The sequence below is a fragment of the Mesoplodon mirus genome (genome assembly GCF_964341445.2).
Source record: "Mesoplodon mirus genome assembly, contig: HAP1_SCAFFOLD_3520, whole genome shotgun sequence".
NCBI classification, from domain to species: domain Eukaryota; kingdom Metazoa; phylum Chordata; class Mammalia; order Artiodactyla; family Ziphiidae; genus Mesoplodon; species Mesoplodon mirus.
In genome coordinates, this window is record NW_028293981.1 from 1 (window position 1) to 22004 (window position 22004).

General features: G+C 37.4%; 2 protein-coding genes and 1 long non-coding RNA gene across 5 annotated transcripts; 1 reads left to right on the top strand and 2 right to left on the bottom strand.

Annotated features, from left to right (window-relative positions):
- Positions 1-45: 45 nt before the first annotated feature.
- LOC309798446 (importin subunit alpha-3-like) lies at positions 46-3281 on the top strand (the record flags this gene model as incomplete). Its single annotated transcript, XM_082646632.1, has 12 exons — positions 46-102; positions 150-244; positions 390-465; positions 540-636; positions 936-1051; positions 1236-1325; positions 1377-1466; positions 1595-1774; positions 1830-1955; positions 2027-2155; positions 2287-2527; positions 2584-3281. 11 exons carry the CDS (start codon positions 46-48, stop codon positions 2434-2436), a joined length of 1206 nt encoding a protein of 401 aa, XP_082502758.1. The 3' UTR covers positions 2437-2527; positions 2584-3281.
- A 2161-nt stretch (positions 3282-5442) lies between these two features.
- Positions 5443-5894, bottom strand: LOC309798444. Its single transcript, XR_014293133.1, has 3 exons — positions 5803-5894; positions 5572-5675; positions 5443-5511 (listed from the first exon to the last, which is right to left on the bottom strand). It is a non-coding gene; the product is annotated as an uncharacterized lncRNA (long non-coding RNA).
- An 8949-nt stretch (positions 5895-14843) lies between these two features.
- LOC309798445 (uncharacterized protein) lies at positions 14844-19962 on the bottom strand. Of its 3 annotated transcripts, none has more exons than XM_082646630.1 (10): positions 19924-19962; positions 19477-19533; positions 19057-19185; positions 18039-18104; positions 16263-16307; positions 16092-16178; positions 15624-15752; positions 15238-15328; positions 14998-15052; positions 14844-14930 (listed from the first exon to the last, which is right to left on the bottom strand). In XM_082646630.1, the coding sequence occupies exons 2-10, from the start codon at positions 19531-19533 to the stop codon at positions 14912-14914; spliced, it is 678 nt and encodes a 225-aa protein (XP_082502756.1). In that variant the 5' UTR covers positions 19924-19962; the 3' UTR covers positions 14844-14911. The 3 variants fall into 3 exon arrangements, with proteins under 3 accessions (XP_082502756.1, XP_082502755.1, XP_082502757.1); XM_082646629.1 differs by having other exon boundaries at positions 15221-15328; XM_082646631.1 differs by lacking the exons at positions 15238-15328; positions 15624-15752.
- Between the last annotated feature and the right edge of the window lie 2042 nt (positions 19963-22004).

Here is a 22004-nt window from a genome sequence, read left to right on the forward strand (position 1 = left end):
ATGGAAACCAATGATATTAGTGCAAAAGTGCATCAGGTAGTGACGATGGCGCTATCTGATATCCCGTCCGTCAGATTAGTAGCTGTTCAACAGGTCACTTCAGTACTAGTTTAATTTATGCCAGCAAACATAATCCTTTTACTTTCAAGGCCTGTGAAATGTTGTCTGATCGTAATCGGCCCATCGACGAGTTCATCGCCAACGGTATGCTCCCCGTACTCGTAAGCTGCTTGAATTCTGACGAGTAAATCTTTTTTCTTTCAATATATTAGATCACATTTCAAAATAAGAAGCATGGACAGCGTCGCAAAAATTATCACTAGATAGCCTTTTATGATATAAATGGTTTAATATTATATCACACTTTTGCACCACGGTTATGATTCCAGTGTCCACTTACAATTCCAAGCGGCTTGGGCGTTGACGATCATTGCAGCTGGAACATCAGAACAAACGCAAGCGGTGGTGTGTTTTCTATCACTGTTTTCGTGTTCAAATTTTAAATGACGTTAATTTAAATTTGCTTGCTTTTTTTACAGGTAAATGCTGGCGCGGTGCCGTTACTTCTCGAATTGTTAAGTAGTGATAGTATAAATGTATGTAAGCAAGCAATATGGGCTCTTGGTAACATAATCGGTCAGTTATGATACGAACTTTATGTGCACCGTTACCCTATACGTAATTGCACTTGTGGTTAGGTTATGATCAGTATTAATGATCAAGTGGTACAGCTTCTTTTCTTAAGGACCGAAAATATAAATATTGCAGATCTCTTTTAACAAAGTAAAGAAGAAATGATACGTGTACAGCATAATATTGGTCAGAATAGCTTTTCGATTTGGATCCTATTCTTATTATTGTTGCTTCTTTTGATTCTTTATTTCAAAAACTTAAGTTTTTTCAAGCGAACAATACTTGAGCCATCTTTCTTGCAGGTGACGGGCCGCATTTTCGCGACTATTGCCTTCAGCTTGGTATACTTCCATTACTGCTCAATTTTATTACACCTAAAAGGCCACTTGTTATCTTGCGAAGTGTTATATTCGCTATTGTACGATTTACTACACTTTTTTTTTAAACTCTCAGTAGTTTTTCTTCTGTTTTTTTTTTATGTCACTTGCTTATGCTTATAAATTTTTGCCTATGTAGAAGTTGCTTAGAATCGCATGATTAGCTTTGGATGTCTAGATATGTGTAACCGTATTTTTAGGGCTTTATTCAGATTGTTGTTATAGGGCAATTTATGTATCTCTAAAGACCATGCACCAACTCCAGATATAGTGAAAAAAATATTGCCAGCTTTGCTCGTATTGATCCACAATGACGTAAGTATCATTTTGTGAGCAGTTCTTCCTCAGTATTCTCTTTCGTTCTAGGACCGCAATATACTTCTCGATACTCTTCGGGCGCTATCGTTTCTTATAGATGGAGGTAATGAACAAATCCAGTTGGTCATCGATAGCGGGGTATGTATAGAATCTTAACACGAGAGTTAATTACAGATTTTCGAAGAAACGAATAATCAAAGCCATTTAAACCATTGTGTTTGCTATGTTGCTTTGTGTATGTTGAATTCTTCTTGAAATTTTTCTAGATAGTCCCATCGCTTGTATTTATGCTTGGCCATGCTGATATGATAGTGCAGAGTGCAGCACTGCGAGCTGTAGGTACTATCGTAACAGGGTCAGATGAGCAAGCACAGTTTTTAGTGGACTATGGTGTTCTGCAAAAGATGCCTCAACTTCTATTGCATCCATACGACATGATTAATGAAGTGAGAGGTAATAAGCCCTTCAGCCCCACGATTATCGTTTTTTTCCTTGTTTCAGGAAGCTTTGTGGTTTTTGTCGATTATAACTTTTCGAAATGAAAGTGTTGTACAGGCCGTGCTTGAAGCAAGTCTCATGCCTTTAATCATAAATTTACTCATCAATGGTGTTTTTTCTAAGAAAAAGGTAACTACTTTTGCCTTGCAACTCGTTCTGGAAAGAAAATTTGTTTTCTTACTTTGCCGCTATCTTCACAGGTAGCCGCATTGGCTGTGATGAGTATTACTTCTTCCGGCCGTCAAGATCAGGTTGAGCAGGTGATAAACTTTGGTGTGATTCAACCACTTTGTGCTTTCCTGAGTTGTAAGGAACCTTGGATCATCCAAGTTTGTGCCATCGTTTTTTATCTTTTTATATCTTGAAATTTTTTTGCCGAGATTCCACGATATCTCACTGTCCATGGAGCAGTACAAGTTTTTCTGTATTCTTATGTCGTAATTCTTACGGTGCATTGCAGGGTGTCCTCGAATGTATTAACAACATTCTCAAAATGGCTGGTGCAGGAGTGAAATCGATATGCCTTCAAATTGAAGAATTCGGGGGTAACACTTGTGACATAGCATTTACGGCATATTATCTGTGCTTTTCCTGTCTTATTATTCCATAACTTCCAGGTTTGCATGAATGCACAAACTAAAAACTCATGATGAAGAGTACATATTTAAACTGGCTTGTGATATAATTGACACTTATTTCAAGTATGTCTTAATTCATTCGTGTTATTTCGATTCCGAATTATTGAGTATCCATTCAGTTCGAATACTGACGACAATTTCACTGGTTGACACAATGGACTCGTTTTGCAACAACCGAAGCAAGAATGGTCGTTTAATTAAGGTCAAGTTTTCCTGTTTAGTCCTTTCAAATTCACCGTGATGCCGCTTACCTTTCCTGATTTCTGGAGACTTCATATGTAACTAGCTTACTAACTTGTATAACTTATTCGAACACTGCAAATTTACGCAGTTCTTGACGGACGCTGCAAACACTGCCTTTAATGATTGATGCTCTTAGCTGTATACTCAACGTTGACCAAGAACTGAAAAGGCTTGGTGAGCAATGTGGCCATTCTCGTCAACAGATTCAAAAAGTTTCGATTACCAAAAAATGCGAGAGTTTGCCAGATTGTTACGGTTTTTCTTCTGTATTTGTTACTAGAGCGGAAATTTAGTTTATGGTCACCCTCAATTTCTAAAAGTTTGCTAGTTTATTGTTATCGCTCGTGTGGAAAATGGATGTTATTTTTGTCATCATGAGTTGTTGTCTTGTATTAGATGTAGTTTGCTCAATTCTTGAACGTCTTGATTCATTTAACGTTGTGCGTGTATGAGAATGAGATTGTTAGTGATGATTATGTGCAAAAGGCTGCGCAATTGTACCCACTCCCCTTTCCATTTGAATATTTTTTTCTTTGTGTTGAGATTTAATTTAGAAATAAAAGTCCTTTTGTGGCACACTGAATCGGAACGTTGTTTGGCAAAAGCTACCAGATATATTTTTACATAAGTTTCCTTAGGGAAGCGATACCTTTGAAGACTTGAGTGTTCATCACTCAGGCACAAGGTAATATGTAAAAGAGAGGACAAATCAGATATCTACGAATGTGGTGCGACTTTACCGTTATGTTTTATGTGAGAATTGCAGACGTCTGAAGATGGCGTCGATTCCTTTCTATAAGGCACAACTAATCTTTATTCAAACTGAGACAGGAACCTCTTGAAGAATTACTTGCTATAAAATTGCACAGCACATATTTGAGAATGATCTAAGTATGATTTGCACGTACAAATTTGATGAATGACAAATGAAATCCACGAGAGCAGAACAACATGGCACACCTGTGGAATAGATTTCTATGGGAGGACTACGACCGTCCCGTTGAGAATTCAGAGCCGCCTGCAATCTGAGCACTTAGCTTCTGATTTCATCGGCAACTAATGACAATGAGATCGTTCAGGGACGCGTGTAGCGCAATGATTAGAGATGCCCTGCCCTACACGCTGGATTCGACCAGAGGTTCCATCCAACACTTTGAGCCTATCAAACTTCCATCTTCCCGGAATCGAAAAATTGGGTCAAAATTTGTCTTGAAACGATAAAAACATAGACTTAATACATAGGTAGGCTACCGTAAATCATTGTTTAAGCCACACATTACCATTCAATCGGATTTACGATGCTTCTTGTAGTCGAATGCGTATAATGACAATGCATTGTCATAAAGATATTTAAACCCTAAGTTATCTTCAGTTTTCGTTTAATATAACCAAAACATACAAGTAATCGTTATGCTCATAATACGGAGATTCCGCGTTAGGTTTTGTTGTTGACAGTGATGTTATAGATTTGGCCTTAAAGGGTGTGATACGAGGTAGACTGATCAAATGAATATCATGCCTACACAATGGCTTTCGGCCGCTTGCCGAAGTATCAACTTAGCATTTATTCTCTTAGACAAGTCGTGTATCATTTTGTTGACACGGAGTGAGTGAAGAGGTCATGGTGAACCTGAGGCAAGGATTGAACTAAAGACTAATGTGTACGGCAGGCCGCTTTTAACCACTGCGCTATTCGAGCCAATGAGCCACCACCAGATATGAAATACAAAACTTTTGTTTCGATTAATATTAGACCAACGAGAGGTCATCTACTCTCGTGTTGGACCAGAGGCCTATGCAGATCTGTTGCTATGTCAACATTTCGGCTGTTAGAGGTCATCTCAGTGCGCAGCAATTAAAAAAAATTCTTTTCAACTTCTTCGACGCTCATTTGGATTTCGCATAACTAGCGTAGCAAGGGATTTCTGTAGTGTAGGGTTAAAAGCGTCCGAAATACGTGCTCGTAAGTTCGATCCCACGGCCACGCCAGACCATTTCACGAGTCCAATCGTGTTCGGCAAGCTTCTACCACACCTCTCTAGAAGTGAAGACACTGTCTTTATGCATGAGTAACACTCCTCAACTCACTGTATCGGGCAAATATGCATTCACTACCTCAACGTTGCTATCTCTATGAGACTGATCAGTCTAACACTTGAACCTTTTTCATTTATCGCAGAACATTGGCCGCGCACATCATTAAAGCACTCTCCGTATTACAAAATCCAAAAATAGTGCTGATTAGATTGTTTTACAATGCTAACGACCGAAAAAAAGACTGGAATTTATTTTAAAAGTAGTGCTCCAACGGTGAAAAACTACTAAGCTCGTAGGGATTATTCTGCTTTGAAAGAAGTATTAGTATTTTCAAAGAAGAATTCCACACAAAGATTGGACTGCGAAGGACATCTTCAACAGGCTGAACGAAACTTTATAGAACAGAAAGGAAAAGAGCACATGGCGAATTACTTTTTAACACTTCCTAAAAAATGTCATTGCAAATTAATGTAACTTTCACTGCATTTTCAGTTTTATAACCTTAACTTTATCGCTTATCTACCTTATTGAGCTTGCTAATTTTTGTCGCTATCCATGTCCTCTCGGTGGCAAACTCACATATTTCATTGAATATTTACGTACAGCTCGTACGAAAAAAAGCTCACTCCAACAATTCATGTGACTGAATAATGATAAGTTGATTGAAGCGAACAAATATTTATTTAATATCTATTTTAGTGCTGTTCTTTTTTCCCCTCCATCTTTTGCGTTACGTTCATGTTGCTGTCTTCTTCCGATATCCTCTCCTGAATGAACACGATGCTGTTCTTTCTGTTTCTTCTCTTTCCCTGTCGATATCCACTTACATATGATTGCCTTTACCATCTCCAACAGTTCTTCGTCGTGGTTACCTTTCGGAGTACGAGGAAGACGGATCGTCATGGTGGGCAACGGCTTCGTTTTCGTACCACTAAAAACACTATCAGCATAAGAATACAAGCAGCAATATCTTAAATCAGAACGGGTCTATAACACCTAAGATGATGTGTTAAGGCTTTTTTGAGCTCTACAATGCATAAAATAAAAATATTACTCACCTTTTTGACACTCTTCTTTCTGGCAGCAACATGCTGGGGCACCTAAAACAGAACTAATTTTCTTCACTATCCCTTTAAAAAGATGTTTTTTGTCTCTCTATGTTAAGAAAATTGATTGCAGTAATAGTCGTATCTCAAACTCTACTGTTTAGGTCTTTTTCAACGCCTTCAATGTTTTCTATATCGGGCAAATATGCATTCACTACCTCAACGTTGCTATCTCTATGAGACTGATCAGTCTAACACTTGAACCTTTTTCATTTATCGCAGAACATTGGCCAAGCACATCATCAAAGCACTCTCCGTATTACAAAATCCAAAAATAGTGCTGATTAGAGCCCGTGCTCAATACAATCGGCTGAGGTTTAAAAGCAGCTAAATCCATTTTCGTAGTTTTAGGAATTCTTAAACTGGTGAAGAACACTATTATTGGTTAACACATGTCCAATCTTTATACATGACGTCTTTATACATCTACATCTTTATAAACTTTAGAAATTGCTAAACTTTAGAAATTGCTCTTCAAAAACTCTATGGATCATAGGAGCCGACTGTAGAAGAAACTCATGACTGTTTAAAAATACTTCTCCATCTACATATATAGGTAGAGACTGCTAGCCAAGAATATCTCTCAGCGCAGTCACTGACTTCCAGCTCAGTGAGGAGATGCAGATCTCATGTAAAATTGTGTGTAACCCTGTATTCTTAAGGTCTATAAGTATCTGAGTATGCAACTGGGATCTTTGGATTGTGTTTTTCAGTTGATGATCTGTGCCTATGAGTTGATGGGAGTTTAATTCAAAATAACGATATGATATTGATGTGCGATTTTTGATGTAATATGTGGAGCATATGATGTCAATAATTCTTCAAGAATACTTGTGTCTCAGTCCTGGTTTCATTGGAAAAGAACGATTGGTTCTGAATTCTGTAGGTTAAAGAAATATATATAGAAAAAGGTGAAAAAAGCATCATTTATGACAACTCTTAGAAATAGCATGCTTTCTCATTGCAAATCAGGTAAAACTATACAAAGTTACAAAATATGAAATGGGAAAAATGTAAGAAAAAGAAGGAAGAGTACTTCTACAAAATAACCACCCTTAGGTAATCATAAGGATTGTTACGCTATAACAAAACTGATCTATGTTGTTTCTGAAATGATTGCTAACAAGTGGTAAGGCAGCAAGCATCAAATTATAAAAGAATAGTCTCGTTCACTGTGAAATATTTCAGATTAAAGCTGAAATTGCTGAACACGACAAAAAATTTGACGACTGGTTACAACACAATATGCTATCCTTAAAAGAGTTTAACGATAAAAGTCGCCAATGACAAAGGAACACGATCCGAGAAACTAGCAAGCAAAAAGAAAAGACCAAAAACAGTATCGTGATCAGAGTTATTGATGAACGGACACTTATCAAACCACCTAGAGTGATCGCCGAAAAAAATGCGACAGGTAGAGATAGAGATTGAGAACTTGAAAAACCGTCCGCCGATGATGATGGCGCGTGTTAAAGCGAGATTTTACCATAGATTAGACGCAAATCCCTATAGAAAATCTCTCGCACCTCTTCTTGTCTAAAGGCGGTTTTCCAAATATTGAGCGCAATAATTTTTCTTCTAGGCGCACTTCTTCAGTTCAGCATACATCTCTTCCTGCTTCCGTCGAAGCCACAGTCGCAAAATTCGTAATTCTATCTCCAACATTTGGTGGTTCTTTGTTTTACCGCATAATTCGTTGAACTTCAGAAACGACTTGGTGTTTCAAGCAGCGGCGGAGAAAGCGTATTGTCTGTCTCTTGTTGTCCAAAAACTTTCGAGGAAAGGATGTGGTGGTAGTTCCCTGACTAGTTGTTCTTTGTATTTGATGCTTTTAGTCTAGCTTTTGAACGAGTTTATCTTGAAGTTCATGTAAACTGCATGCGATCCTATGCAAGGTCATCTTAGAAATGGGTTGAGATGGTGAGAAACTTGGACCCAATTTTAATAGAGAGCAGGCATTATCAGGGATGGATGCCTTCTAACACGGTCACTCATGATGTTATTGGCACAGTGGCTGCTTTAGTTTGACTCCTATGCTCTTCACAAACAGTGTTTTTGTCTTTTATTGAGGATGAGTTACGTGATTTACTTAATAGGTTATTGAATTTTTTCTGCAAAGTTATCTTAGCACTTGACCTAATGGAATCGCATATTCAAAACGACCCACCCACTATTCTCCTCCAAAGGCTGTCTTCCAAATATTGAGTAAAATATTTTCCTTGTAGGTGCATTTCTTCAGTGCAGCAACATCTCGTCCTGCTTCCATCGAAGACACATACACAAAACTCATAATTTAATCTCCAATATCTTTTAAAGCAAGATCTACTGCTTTCTTTCATTCATGGTGTATACCATACTGCATTATTATTCTTTGATGCCATTGCCAGGATTTCATACTACGCATACGCATAGCGTCATCAGAGATAAGAAATTTTTTTTATTTTTTATTTTTACAAAAGATGTCATTTCAGTAATGCCCGTACCTCTTGGGGTGTTGTAATATTTCGTACATTTTCCATTAATGTCGATTCGTATCGATAAAAGTGGTTGTCAAAGAGAAATTATGGAACAGTAACCTCAGGTTGATGACGGCATAAGATAATTAATGGCGGAGTATACAGCTTGTGTAAGTTTAACTGACTTATTTAGTAGTCATTCGCATTTTGCTTTCTGTGCTTTCGTTTTCGTATTGTGATATCTCCATCTTTTACGCTAGATCGCAATTTATTTATATTTCACATTAATGCATGAAAGTGTAAGCCTAGAAGCGTGTGCACGAGTTTAAGATTGCTGCGCTTACACGGTGGCAATATTAGGTTGGTTGGAGAGTTCACTTACATTCCAAACCATATTAAATGACAGCTCTAAGTATTGATGAAAGAACTCTATCTGGAATATAATAATTGTCACTAAATGTCAAAAATTTCCAATGCTTTGAAAATCTTTCTATGGTAGCCTGAGGTGCCTGCTGGCTTGGCCAGGAGGTAAAGGATTCCTCGATCTCATTTTACTTGCCACTTTCCGTCAGGCCTGGCTCATCGTAATTGATTCGTAGAGTATCCTACGTGCGCTGCCTTATTAGTATCACTCAAAGGGACTACTCTTGAATTTGGTAGAATTTCTCGTCAGCGAACCTCATTTAGAATGTTTTCATAATCACTGACCATTTGCAACGACCAAGAGCTGTTTTCAAATTGTAGAAAGTGAATTTAAAAAAAAAAACACGAAATTTGAAACAATCGTAGAATATCCCACCTTCTAAAATTTTTGGTAGATATCCACTTAATAATTCACCACAACAACGGTCTGTATGAAGACAAGGGGCTTGTTCAGGAAGCAAAAAAGGGAGATGATGACATGAAGAGGTTCTGCGTAGCTCGAATATTGTTCGTAAAAGGTTGAGGTCGAGATGCAGCCGAAGGACAACTAACGAATTTCCGTGCTGGATCGAGGTAAAAACGAATCGGTACGTTAATTTGCTAATTTCTTTTTAAGTTTTTATATCCATTATCGTTACGATGAGTGTTTTATAAGTCTAATAAATATCTGTCAGATGAGGTTCAACGTGTAGGAATATATCCCTGAAGTTAAAGCATGTTTGTTATGTGTAGTTTACAGTGGTCTTTGTCTATTAATGTTCGCGATTCCTAAACCAAGTTCATGAAATATGTAGAATTAGAAATATATATTGCCAACATTTTTCAAAAACTTTTTTTAACAAATAGCCCTAACACCACTTCCCTTTAGCTGGTCACTGTCGATTAAATTATTGCTTGATTCTGTTATTTTTATCAGATATTTTTCACTGTTTCAGCGTGCATGTAAAAAATTATTTATCACATGTCTTACGTTTTACCTTTTCTTATTAAAAGTGGCATACTGTTTTTGCATAAAGAACAAAAGTTGTTTAAAATAACTCAGCTGAGTATGTCAGGGTAGGAATATCGCTTCTAGTTTATTAGACAAATTTCCATATTTTTTGATTAATTTACGCGACCTGGCATTTCAAATTGTTTTCTTAGATTGTTAAGCTAGCGCGAAGTTTTTATAAAAGCCATCTGTTCGGCAAATATTTCGCGCCTTCTCCTTCTTCATAGTCGGGTTGATGCGGCTCAACTGTCCACATCCGTTCAGTCGTTTAATGTTGGTCGCTGTGGAAAAAAATCCCACATTTGTGCTTCTTTCAGAACTTCTCCCATTCGATTCGTTTCCTCGCATTCATCATCCCTGGGGCACTTCGTATTTGCCTGTGGGTTCGACTGCTGCCTGAGGATTTTTGGTGTTCTGCTAGTTTAATCCATTTCTGTAATCACGGTATGGCTGTGGTTAGGGCTTTCTCTGCGTTCATCAGGCAACAGCATTCTACGGATTCGAGGGCACGAGTTGTTCTTAGACAAGTTTAGCACCAATTCCCAGATCCTGGAGAAACAAGAAGCTAATACCATTAAGGCAGGTACGAAACACAGTCTTGCGGCTTTGAGTGGCATCATCATCACTATACTACCTGATCTGCAACAATTTTCTGTGGACAAATATATGAAAAATATCAAAGGAATCAAATAAAAACAGAAGTTTTTGTAATTGAATTGTTGCAGAAATGGATACTTGATCACGGAGATTTTAAATAAAATAAACCAATATTATACCTGTCTTGTCAATAACTAGTACTGAAAATCGGTTGCAATTAAAATATGTTTCCTAGTGCACGCAGATATCAGTATACTTTTGAAAAGAATAATAGTTGGGTAGACAGTGAGCAATATATGTGTTCGACTTCAATATCGTGCATTTCAGGGCCTTCCAATATTCGGACGATTTGATGCACGAAATGTATTGGATTGAATTTGGACAAGTTGTTTTAAAAAGTCTCCCTGTGGTTATCCGTTTTTTCACTTATACACTCTGTTTACTCAACATTAGTAACATTACAATTCGGCAATTTTTCCTATTGATCTCAACTGAGTATACAACCAGGTAGTTGTGGATCGGTGTTCTTCCAAAGTTTCGCCTGCTTGATGATGAGCTGGTCATGTTTTTATTTCTTGATCATGATGGATTCTATTTATTTAATACTCACGTGCTATTTTTTCCTTTGGCTGAGTAAATTCCTTCGCCAAAGTTTTCACGAAGTCTATATCTTCGAAAGAAATCAGATTTGCTTATGGAATATGTGTAGTTAAGGAAAAAAACCCGTTAACGGATGATTTGTGACAGAACTAAATATTGTTAACATATGGTGAGAGAAAGGCAAATAAAGGGGCACAGTTGGTGTGGTTGAATAGCTTGTGCCCCCAGGAAAGGGCAATTGCGGATTTGAAGTTCACCTCCAGCTCCGACTTTTGCAAATATCTCAGCATCATAGCACTAACAAGAAGGTCTTGCTGCATTCTGTTAGGATGTAACCGGTCATAATGTGTGATTATTCTCTTTAATAAGGTGTATAATGTTTTCAGTTTTTGCACATGTGATTGTCCGTACGTGTTCTTATTATATATATATATAATATCTTAATCAGTAGTTCGCTTATGCTCAAAAACTTTTCATAGTGTTTTTGTTTGCTTCCAGCTCAAACCACCATATCCGTTTCTGTGCAGACATTGTATACTCTATTCAATTTCGATTTTACGAGTTCCTTAAATTATTCATTTACTTTAAGACAGTTATCGCGTAATGTGAGACTTTCTTGCGACTATCTCTAGAATATTACCTCTTTGATAAAAGAAATTGCTTTATGTATACTTCGACAAATGTGTCATTTAAATCTTTAACCTGCTGATTAATTGCGTTAGCATTTAGCATATATAACATTGAACGATATGTGAAATCACGCCGCACTCAGATTATTCAATTACTGCATAAAAACAATGAGGCGAAATAACAAATGGGACAAAGTGTGGTTGACTTTGTCGATTGTTGCTGTTCTATTCATACTGAATCATCGAAAGTTTATTAATATTTGAACCAAATGCCGCATTACCACATCGCTAAGGCTTCGATCTATGTCATCTCACGAAAGAAAAGAAAAACAGCCTGACTGCTATAGGTAAATTTCCCGCAATCTTTTTATCGATGCTATATTTTGGAAAGCAGGAGTTGATTTTGCATTTTTAACAACCAGTCGACAGTTTACAAAGAACTGCTCATCGAAGAGGTTGTGAGACGTAGAGATTTGTAGTGGAGGAAGGTAAGGAAATGTATGTGTTGTACTCGGAACAATGAAGTTCAACTCTTGGACACATCATTTCCCCAACAACTAAAGACTTTATTTTGTACTTCTATCATGTTTGCATATTCGGCGTGATGAAGTTTTTTGTCCGTGACAAAATAGGTAATATTACTAGAAGTATGCAGTTGATGTTAAGTGATGCTTGTTGCTCAACAGGCTAACAAGGCGCTCTTCTTATTTCACGCTCCATCAGCGATTAGGTGTGGCCTAGTAACGAAAGTTGCTGAATGGTTAGGGATATTTCATAGAAAATATGTCAGAATTGGGAGAAGACCTTAACCTACAGCATACGCACTACCTCTCAATGGTTTCATTGAGGGTTTGGAAATACAAGAAAATAGGATCAAGCTGGCCGTCATGAGATTTGCCTAGATGAGAAGATAGTACTCAATGAGCGTCGTACACGAGAAGGGCAAGAACTGTTACGCAGATTACATGACAGGAAAAAAAATTGGTGTCTTCGTGAACAAGTTAAATATCGTCTGCTTTCAGTCACTGATAAGGAGAATGAAGTTGACAAATTTCGATCTGCGATCAGAGTGGTAAGGGGTTGGGAATTATTTATGCTAATTTGGACTATTATTTGTGACTAAAAATTATAGATGACCCCCTTTAAGGAGTGTCGCCAGTTGAGATTCCCGCAACGAAACTGCGACGACATAGTGATAAATAGAATACGTCGCCTAACCAACGTTGTTGTTGCCCCAAAATCTTGCAATGTTCACCATTCCGTAGACCATCTCCTCTGATGAGCTGGATTCCCTTTCTTCAAAAATGACAATTCCAGTGAAATTAAGAAAAGAAGAATTCCAAGGAGATTACAAAATTTAAATTTTTTCTATCATTTTCTATGCAGATACGTCTTAAAATTATCAGGAAGTGCCTCCAAATTTTACATATTAGAATGAAGTATTTTCGCACGAAACAATTAAAAACCTATGGTTGTATTTGTGAAAATTTCAAAGAAGAACTAAATATTAAGTGCGATTTTTAGGAACAGCAGTTTTAGTAATTAATTAAGCTGGACAGATGAACAAGAGCATCCACAACGTACGCTAAGGCTTAGCCAGCTGCAAGATTAAAACGATCATCCAAGAAAATGAATGAGGACAATCAGCCATGACCTCTACTCCTATCTCTTCGAAAAATGTTACCGATTTCTTTCGAATGATAACCTTTTTCTTCCGCTACCTGTCTACCTGTGATGGCCATATTTTGTATTGACGTACTGCCTGAATAAAATTTTAGTATACTTTTTCTCCTTGTAAAGAAAATAAAAACTTCTAAGCCACAAAATCTTGCAATATTCACCATTCCGTAGTTCATCTCATTTGATGAGCAAGACTCTCGTCTTTTCAGAAATAACAATTCCAATGAAATTAAGAATAGGGAATACCAAGGACATTACGAAATTTAAATTTTTCTTTCACTTTCCTGCGTATGCGTCTGAAAGTTATCGGTAAGTGTCTCCATATTCTACACACTAATATGAAGTATTTTCGAATGAAGCAATCGAAAACATATAATTTTAGTTGTGCAACTCTGAAAGATGAAGTAAATGCTAAAGGCGATCATAAGGAACATCAACCGTAGTAATGAATTAAGTTGGAGAGGTAAGGAAGAGCATCCACAACGTACACTGCCTGTATAAAATTTTAACATGCTGGACTTTTCCTTGTGAAGAAAATAAAAACTTCCAAATGCCTGTGCGAAGTCTTTCTGATGTATTGCTCCGTTTTTATATTCTGCTGAAGTGTAAGCTATTTATGCCCTAAATGTATTTCAGAACATCACATGTGTAGTTGTTTTACTCTCCAAACGAATCCCGTGTAAAGAAAACGATCGAGCTTCACCAGGTAGAGGAACCAGAAAAAAAACAGAAAAAAGGAACCACTTGTCTTCGAATTGGCAACGCGTTCTTTATTTTTGTCCCAATATGTGGAACTTAAACTTTCTAACTATTCTTATATGACAGAAAAAGACTACGGCAATCGACAACGACGAATTCACAAAAGGATCAAGGATAAGTGAATAAAGCAGTCGGCGTTTGAAAAATCTTTAAGAGATGCGCCATTCATTCGACTTCATCAAGGTTTGTAGAGGTATTGCAATGAATATCTGGCCTATATAATGAGTTGCGGTACCTACCAACCTATAAAACAGTACTTTCATCTTCCCAGACAAGTGTGATACCAATTTTCCAACCTCGGAAGGGTGGAAGATTTGATGAGCACGTGGCTCGGGATCTAACTAGGGATCGATTCAGTATATATATCCATGGACTTCTAACCGATGCGTAACGCGCGCTACCGAGAACATAGGTATGAAAAATATGCAGGTTCTCACATTACTCCTGAAAACAGATATTTAGTTATCCAACTAAGTTAACGAGAGAACACTTGCGGTCATAAAGTGGTGGAGTAAACACTCAACAAATTCGATAAATTCTAAATCCATTAATATTACAAGGTGGCTTAGAGAACTCAAAGAATTGAACTGTAAAAGATGACCACATATTTGCGGTTTCATACCTTGTATGTTAATGGAATTTCTAGGACTCTGACGCAATTTTCGGCTGTTGAAGTTCATGGTTAGACCACAATGTCAGGTTGTTCTTTAATAAGCGTTAGCCTCACAACAATCATTGTCAATTGAGTGGAAGAAGTGTGTGCGCTCAATTTTCGCTTTTTGGGCATTTTCTTGGAATATACCTGATTCTCGTAAAAGTTAACAGAATCAAGTACCAATTTAAAAAATTCTAGACATATTCTATAAATTTATTTTTTATTCTAAACAAAGAATAACATCTCCTACCAAATAGAAAACGATGGATCGTTAAATGTTGACGGATGATCTAAAACGAAAAATAAAATGTGGTGCTTGGCAAACTTCCTAGCAAAACTAAAATAAGGAATGCTCACGGGATCCACTTTGAGTAGTGAATGGCGGGATATCCATCACTTGCCCGTTGTGCTCCTTAAAAGCAACATATATCATTCGGATTATTTGTGACTGCACTATCCAAATCCATTCATGTTTATGAAGTTATGTGCCGTATATTCCGTTGAATTGTTTTTTTGGCTCAAACATGTGCTTCAATGTATAAAATTTATGAAACTCCATGTGGATCTCAAAAAGCCGCACAGGTAGAGGATTTTGACCGAAATTGACTTGTGGAGAGAACAGTGGCGCATCCATGTTAGTTCCACCAATCCATGGAGTCGTAGACATATTATTCCAGATGGGGTTTACCTAGAAACTAACCGCATTCAATTCAAAGTGTCCTCGTATAATCAAACTCTACCTTCACACATGAATATATGTCCATTTAAATTATATTATGTTTTGTCTTACAATTATATTTTAAATTGTTCATGAAGATTCCAAAAATATCTTAACTTTATTTTTGTATTAGGGATATGATTACGTGAAGACGAAACGAATTCAAATGCTCAATACACAACAATTTTTTTATATTGCTTGCTTAATTGTCAATAGAATAACACTATGATCTCGTGACGTCGTCAACACGTGGTTCAAATCTCACCCCTGCAGGCGTTTTCATCTTCATTGCATGGACTGCATGCGCCATCATTTCTGCTTTTTCCTTCATCGAAGTACACATGTTTATAAATGCAGTAAGCATTCTCGAAAAGACTTCAATCACATGCCTCATCTGTATGAAAACACTATGTTTTAATGATACTTCTTAAATTTCTGATGTAGCGGCGAACCTCAAGGTTCTCCGTATGTAAAGAATATCGAGCAGAATAGTGAGGAGTTTACGTAATGCAACCATAGAGACAAACAGTGTGCTAAGCTCGTGCAAAAAGCGATTTGACACTAATGATATCAGTAAAAAAAACGAATAGAAACGTTACCATTCCCTTCTCGACTCACTAACGAAACCTGTAGGGGTCACAATGAATCCCATAGCTTTAAGAGCTTCCCAACGTTCGTCAGTCAAGACCTAATCTAATCATAATATTAACGCAAAAAAATAGAAGTAGCTTACATTAAACTTTGTTTCATCATCCAACTGGTTATTTGGATTCGCTGCGGCATTTCCGAGAGCACTTGTGCAATAAAGAAAATTCCTCGCCTTAAATGAGTTAAACTGAGATCTTATTATCACATAATGCGCTGACGACAAAAAAAACTGGTGCAGAAAACTTTCGTTCTGTACCTGATCTGATGTGATCTGATGTGGATGAACACCGAAAGCCGAGTCCTGAAAGATTCGCCAAAAGTAACAGAATACACCGAAGAAACGGGATTAAGCCCTTGCCAGATTCAGGTAAAAAGAAAGCCTATTTAGAAGCACGAAAACAACTTCATGCAGTTGAATTAAAGTGATTTGATAGAATGAAAGGAAATGTACGATGGTATTTAGCAATTATCGACTCAGTTGCTCGCAGCAAGTGGTCCAAAATTGTTTAAGATGATTGTCTACAAAAGCTTAATACGATCGATTACATGTGCCATTTATCGTCCACTGAAAAGCAAAGAATGGTCTCATATTAACAGAAATAAGAGACAGCGTCACAACAAGATCTACCTATCGTATGAATACAAGAAGTTTTTGCAAAGTAGTTGGGCTATCTGTGATTTGTGCAAAAATTCCAATGGCGAGATCCCACTTCACAGAAACAACACCATTATTAATGTGGATGAGGAAAACTCGATAAGGTGAAACCACCTTACAGGTGTTCTACGCTCAAAGACATCATGTGAAAGTGTAGTAGAAGAGAGTGATAGAGGATGGCCTTATCAACGCTGGTTTGCGAACGACATAATCCTGTGCGCCACAAACATCAGTGAGGCCGTCGATTAGTTAAGGCATGTAAATCCCTGCTCGGAAATGAAAATAGCCAATGCCTTAAGACAACCGTTCAGAACATGGACGCCATAGGCACACGATTTCAAGAGTATCGAAGATTAAATTAAGGAAATGGACACCATTACATTTCCTGCTTACGTCTTCAGTGTTTTTAAAATCTTTGACATTTGTTTAAGGAAAAAAACATTAAATGAACATGAAGAAATATAATGTACTGGTAATATTTAGCGTTGCTTCATGAGCAGGATGCAGGTGAAAACCGCTAGGAGAAGCGTAAGAAGAAGTTCAAGCAGACAGGAGCTTGGATCTTAGTCTGACGTCGGCTGTTGAACACTCAGAGTTGCCTTTGCATTATGCCTAAGGTATATGATTATTTGTTGCAGGAACTCTCTTATACAGGGCCTTTTCAGCAACGACTGTATTCCGTCTTATACTAAAAGAACTGCAAGGATAGATCAGTAATGACTTATTCTCGCGTTAATGTGAACTTGTTAAGCCCATTTAAAAAAATGGAAAACAAAATCTCTTAATGAACGCCATAGAAGCGTAGGAGCGCATGAACCACTAAACCACAAACCCCACTCACTTTATTCGTAAAAAATGACCTACCTTATGAAAACCTAGCCTAGCTTATATTCTCAGAGAAAAGCCTGATTCATTACGAAAAGTTTGTGAAAAATAAAATTTGCATGGCATGAGTGGAAAAAATAGTAATAATCTGTGAAAAAAGTCGATCAGCAAATGCTGCAGGCCAACGTATGCAAATTTAGACTTTATTAAAATATATTATACCATTTTGGAGTGCACGAAAAAAAAACTAAATATGACACGTGAAAAAAAAATCTTCGGCACTACTACACTTGAATGAGGCTTTTTTATTTTACTGTGTCCATAAAGGGAGTAGAACCCATTGGGCTACTCTTGCACGCGACAGGGACAAATGCAGAGACTTCTAGCGCCCGCACGAGTCACTCGACGATCAACGGGAGTATAGGTGAAACAGGTGATACTGCATAAATTAGTCTCGTTTTCCATCCGATTACTCTCAAATTCGAAAGCACAAATGGAGTTTGCGCCTCTCGTTGAGGATATAAAGTTGTGGAAAATAGCTAAAGGATTCACATGCAACAAATCTGTATTGAGCTGAAAAAGTCCCAAACCGGTACTCTCCAGAAGATCCACCTGCGGCTGCAAAAAGTGTTCATTTGTAACCGGACCACTTCGTAGAAGAAAAAGGTAACACTTTCTTCATTTGTCGATGAGGAACACTTTTTGAACTCCCATTAGCTGCCTTGTGGATTCAGTTGTTTACAAGAAGTTTAATGTGATTTCTGATTTCGAAATAAAATTTGCCCTTCATTTAACTAAAGCAAGCACTGGTTAAAGTGCTATAGAGCACTGAAAAAGAGGATTCCCTTATATACGATGAATAGCAGGTGTTTGGAATCTGTATTCAATAACTGTTATAACTAGAAGCTTTATTGACCTTTAAATAACTTCATTTATTACGAGGAAGGTGACTATGGAAGGTGATCTTTCAAATCACGTTTAATCGACAACACCGCGCAATGGAAGTTGCAAGTGGTGAGCAGCCAGTTACGATTTCTTGCGCATTTATACTGGATCTAACATTTGTTTGTTCCTAACCATATTTTGTTCTATACTATCTTCCTACGAATGACTAAATGCGGGCTATCATTTCCAATTTATCTGCCTGTTATACTTTAGGTCTGCATGGTCCCAAAGCGTACACAAATATTATTAGTCTGAGTAAAAGTCGATGCACAGAACATCACAAAATCTCAGATACTAGAGAATAGAGTACTAGAATACTAGAAGTGCTATCGTATAAGAATTATGTAATGATTTCTACGTCACCGATAAACATTGTCATCCTTAAATGCAGTAATAAGAGCAGCACTGTAATGAAATTTTCACAAGACCCAAGGTGGTGCAACTACGGCGGGAATTTTTTCTTTTTCAATTACTTAACCAAATTCAAAAGAAATTGATTTATTCTTTATAGTAAACTCCACACGAAGTAATCCTGATTAACACATTTGATATGTTTCTCTGTCTATTGAACGTCAAATAAAATCGAAGAGAGAAAAAAATGTTAAAGAGAAAGTAACACTTTCACCAAGATAGTCGTCTCTAACGAGTTCTTCAATGCATTGAGCTCTTCCAGTGGGCTTTTATTGCCTTCTATACCCAAATGACTGCCATGCCCTGCACGACGTTTAGCACTCGTGTGTTTAAGTACAACGACCTAAAGGATAAAATTTCTTCAAAGGTTATTAACAACAGCAGTTGATTTGTGTATTAGTGAACATATGAAAGTCTTTCCTACGAAATACTAATAATATTTAGCCATATGGTTTTCCCACTTTACTCATTGGTTTATGAAAAACATGGCATATTTTCGTTCAAAGGAGTTGGCTCTATGCGTAGTCAAAAATCAACTGGTCTTAAACGTGGCTAGTATATGAAAATCTTGTTCGCTGTCATAGGTTATTTCAAACAGAACGCTATGATTTGTAAAATGTTATGTGCATGTCACCTCAGACTGTTCTGGATCACATTCTTCTTTTATTACAACTTGGTTGCAGGCTTCCATCTAAAACAAGCAAAAACTTTCCTCATAATCACTTATTTTCCACGTTTCTTCTTTTTTGGTGTGATTTTTTCTATTCAAATTTTTCAAGACAAATTATTCAAATGAACATAGAAACCTGAACTGCAATTGTCCAGAATTTCGGTCCACAGTAATGGTTTCAATAAATAACATTGGATAGAATCTATATGGCAGAAGAATGATTTGTACTAGGTATGATGCTGCTCTACATATTTACAATGAAACAAAATTATTTCCGATAGCATCATGACGAAAATAAGTTATCTTTACCATGCACCATGAAAACGACTGACTGCACATATATGGAAGCACAGGATTTATTAATTATTTGTCCCTACATTAAGGTAGAAAACATCGGAAAGAAATGCTTACGATATAATAACTGCTTCAGCTACTCACTGCTTTTCGCTGTTGAAGGTGCAAAAATAAGACAGAAACGCAAGATGATAATCGAGCAGGGTTATCAAGAAGGGTACTCAATTGATAACATGATAACTACACTTTCGAGATAATAAGTATGAATTCTTACATGATCTAATCAGGGAGAACTTTCACGAATCAGTGATATTTTACTGTCGTAGATGAAATCAGGCATAATACGGCAAGGTCTACCCATCTCGACTTACCCTAGCAACTAACCATGAGTAGCTGCTCAAACAAGGAATTTAACAAGCACCTACCTATTACTTCCTTCTACATTATAATAGAGAAGTTAGGAGGGAAATGCTTACCAAACCAGATGGTATTCAGTTACTCACTGCTTTTCGGTTGAAGGTGAAAAATTGCTACATGACTATTTGCTTGAATCCATCGTAATTTTGTGAACCCGAATAAGATTATCACCGCGCAGAAGTATGTCGAGAAAATTGGCAGAATGTGCCAAAAACGTCAACGACTGCTACCCGAATTTTTCAACGAAAGGCACCTATGGTTCTGCACCATAACTTGCCGCCAAACGTTGGACTACCGATGTTCCCCCAAGCGAGTACCACTTCTTCAAGCATCTCGGTAACTTCCCGTGTGAGGAAGCCTCTCAGAAACCAATTCGGAACCGAAACCGCCTTCAATCACCTCATCGCCTCCAGAAATCTTGTTTTTTGTGCTCGTTGGCAAAAATATGTAGATTGCAATGGATTTTATTCCGATTAAGAAGGTTTACTCTGAGCTGATATATTTCATTCCAAGAAAACAGATTTCAGTAGAACATTAATTTTCGGGCAACCCAGCATATATCTGCAGCGTACTTTCTATGAAACCTAGAGTACCAGTATAGTCTATTTTGTCTTTATGTTTCCTGTGGTTGCTATTGCCTTGGAACATTATAAGTTCCGTAATCAGGTTCATATCAGGCTAAACTCTTTTCCGACGAAGCCCTTTATGTTTCCAAGACTGTCCCACTTATTGTCCATCAGTGGTGTTGAAAATGAGGTGAAAAGACGAGCGATAAAGTATCCTGTAATTGGTGGGATAGTTGCACAAAATTTTAGATATCCTAGTGAAAATTGTTCATTAAGCTGATCGGGTTCTTTATCGCTATTACTGATAACGGTATCTTCTAGAAAATGGGTGGCAGAGTTTGAAAATTTCGGACTACGACGATTTTCTGATTTTCTTGGGCTTCACTCTCCTTGAAGCCTTTTTGCAAAAGAGGCGATGGCTTGACTTCATATTGTGTCGCAGAAGCAGCATTTGCGAAACCTTAGAAATGTGGTAATGTAGATTTCGTCGTTTTACATTCTGTAAAAGAACTCTCTGAATATCGTGTTTCGGAAAAATTCGTACGATTGGTTCGTGAGTGATCACGCCCGCGTTTGTTTTTAAAACGATCTCCTTTTGTATAAACGTCGTGGTATACGAAATAGTTAGATGGGCATGATTTGGAGCTTTATATTTTTATATTTTTACCGCACATCGTTTCAGCTGTGAAAATTCCTTTAATTCCTTTTTGCTGCATTTGTAATCATGCCATAACATGTCTCACCAAGTTAGTGTCAGGCCATTACAAAGGAATAGTTGAACTGTATGTAATACGGGGCGCACCATATTTGTTCACCCTCATTACCTCGATCGAGAGTCTGGCCGATGTGCTGGTGACGGGATCCACAAAGTATATCCTGGCGCTAAAATCAAGGGAACTGGTTAAAATGAAGGGATCTTTGACGTATTCATTGATAGTCTTAATATTTGTCTGGTTTTGGTTTAGATTTTCGATTTGAATAATGCGAAGGCAATCCTTCGTCAACATATGGTTGCTTGTCAAATGGCCAAAGAGTACCTAGCTGGTCATAAGACGCCTATGGATGATTTGTTTCGCATGTATAAAAAGAGCAAACTTGATGATGTAGGTATATTCCAAAGTGCTCGTCTGTGCATATGTATTGAAGCTTTTGGCAGAAGACATAAGTTGATCCAGCTCACCCCATAGTATAGTTTACCCGGTGAGCTATACATGA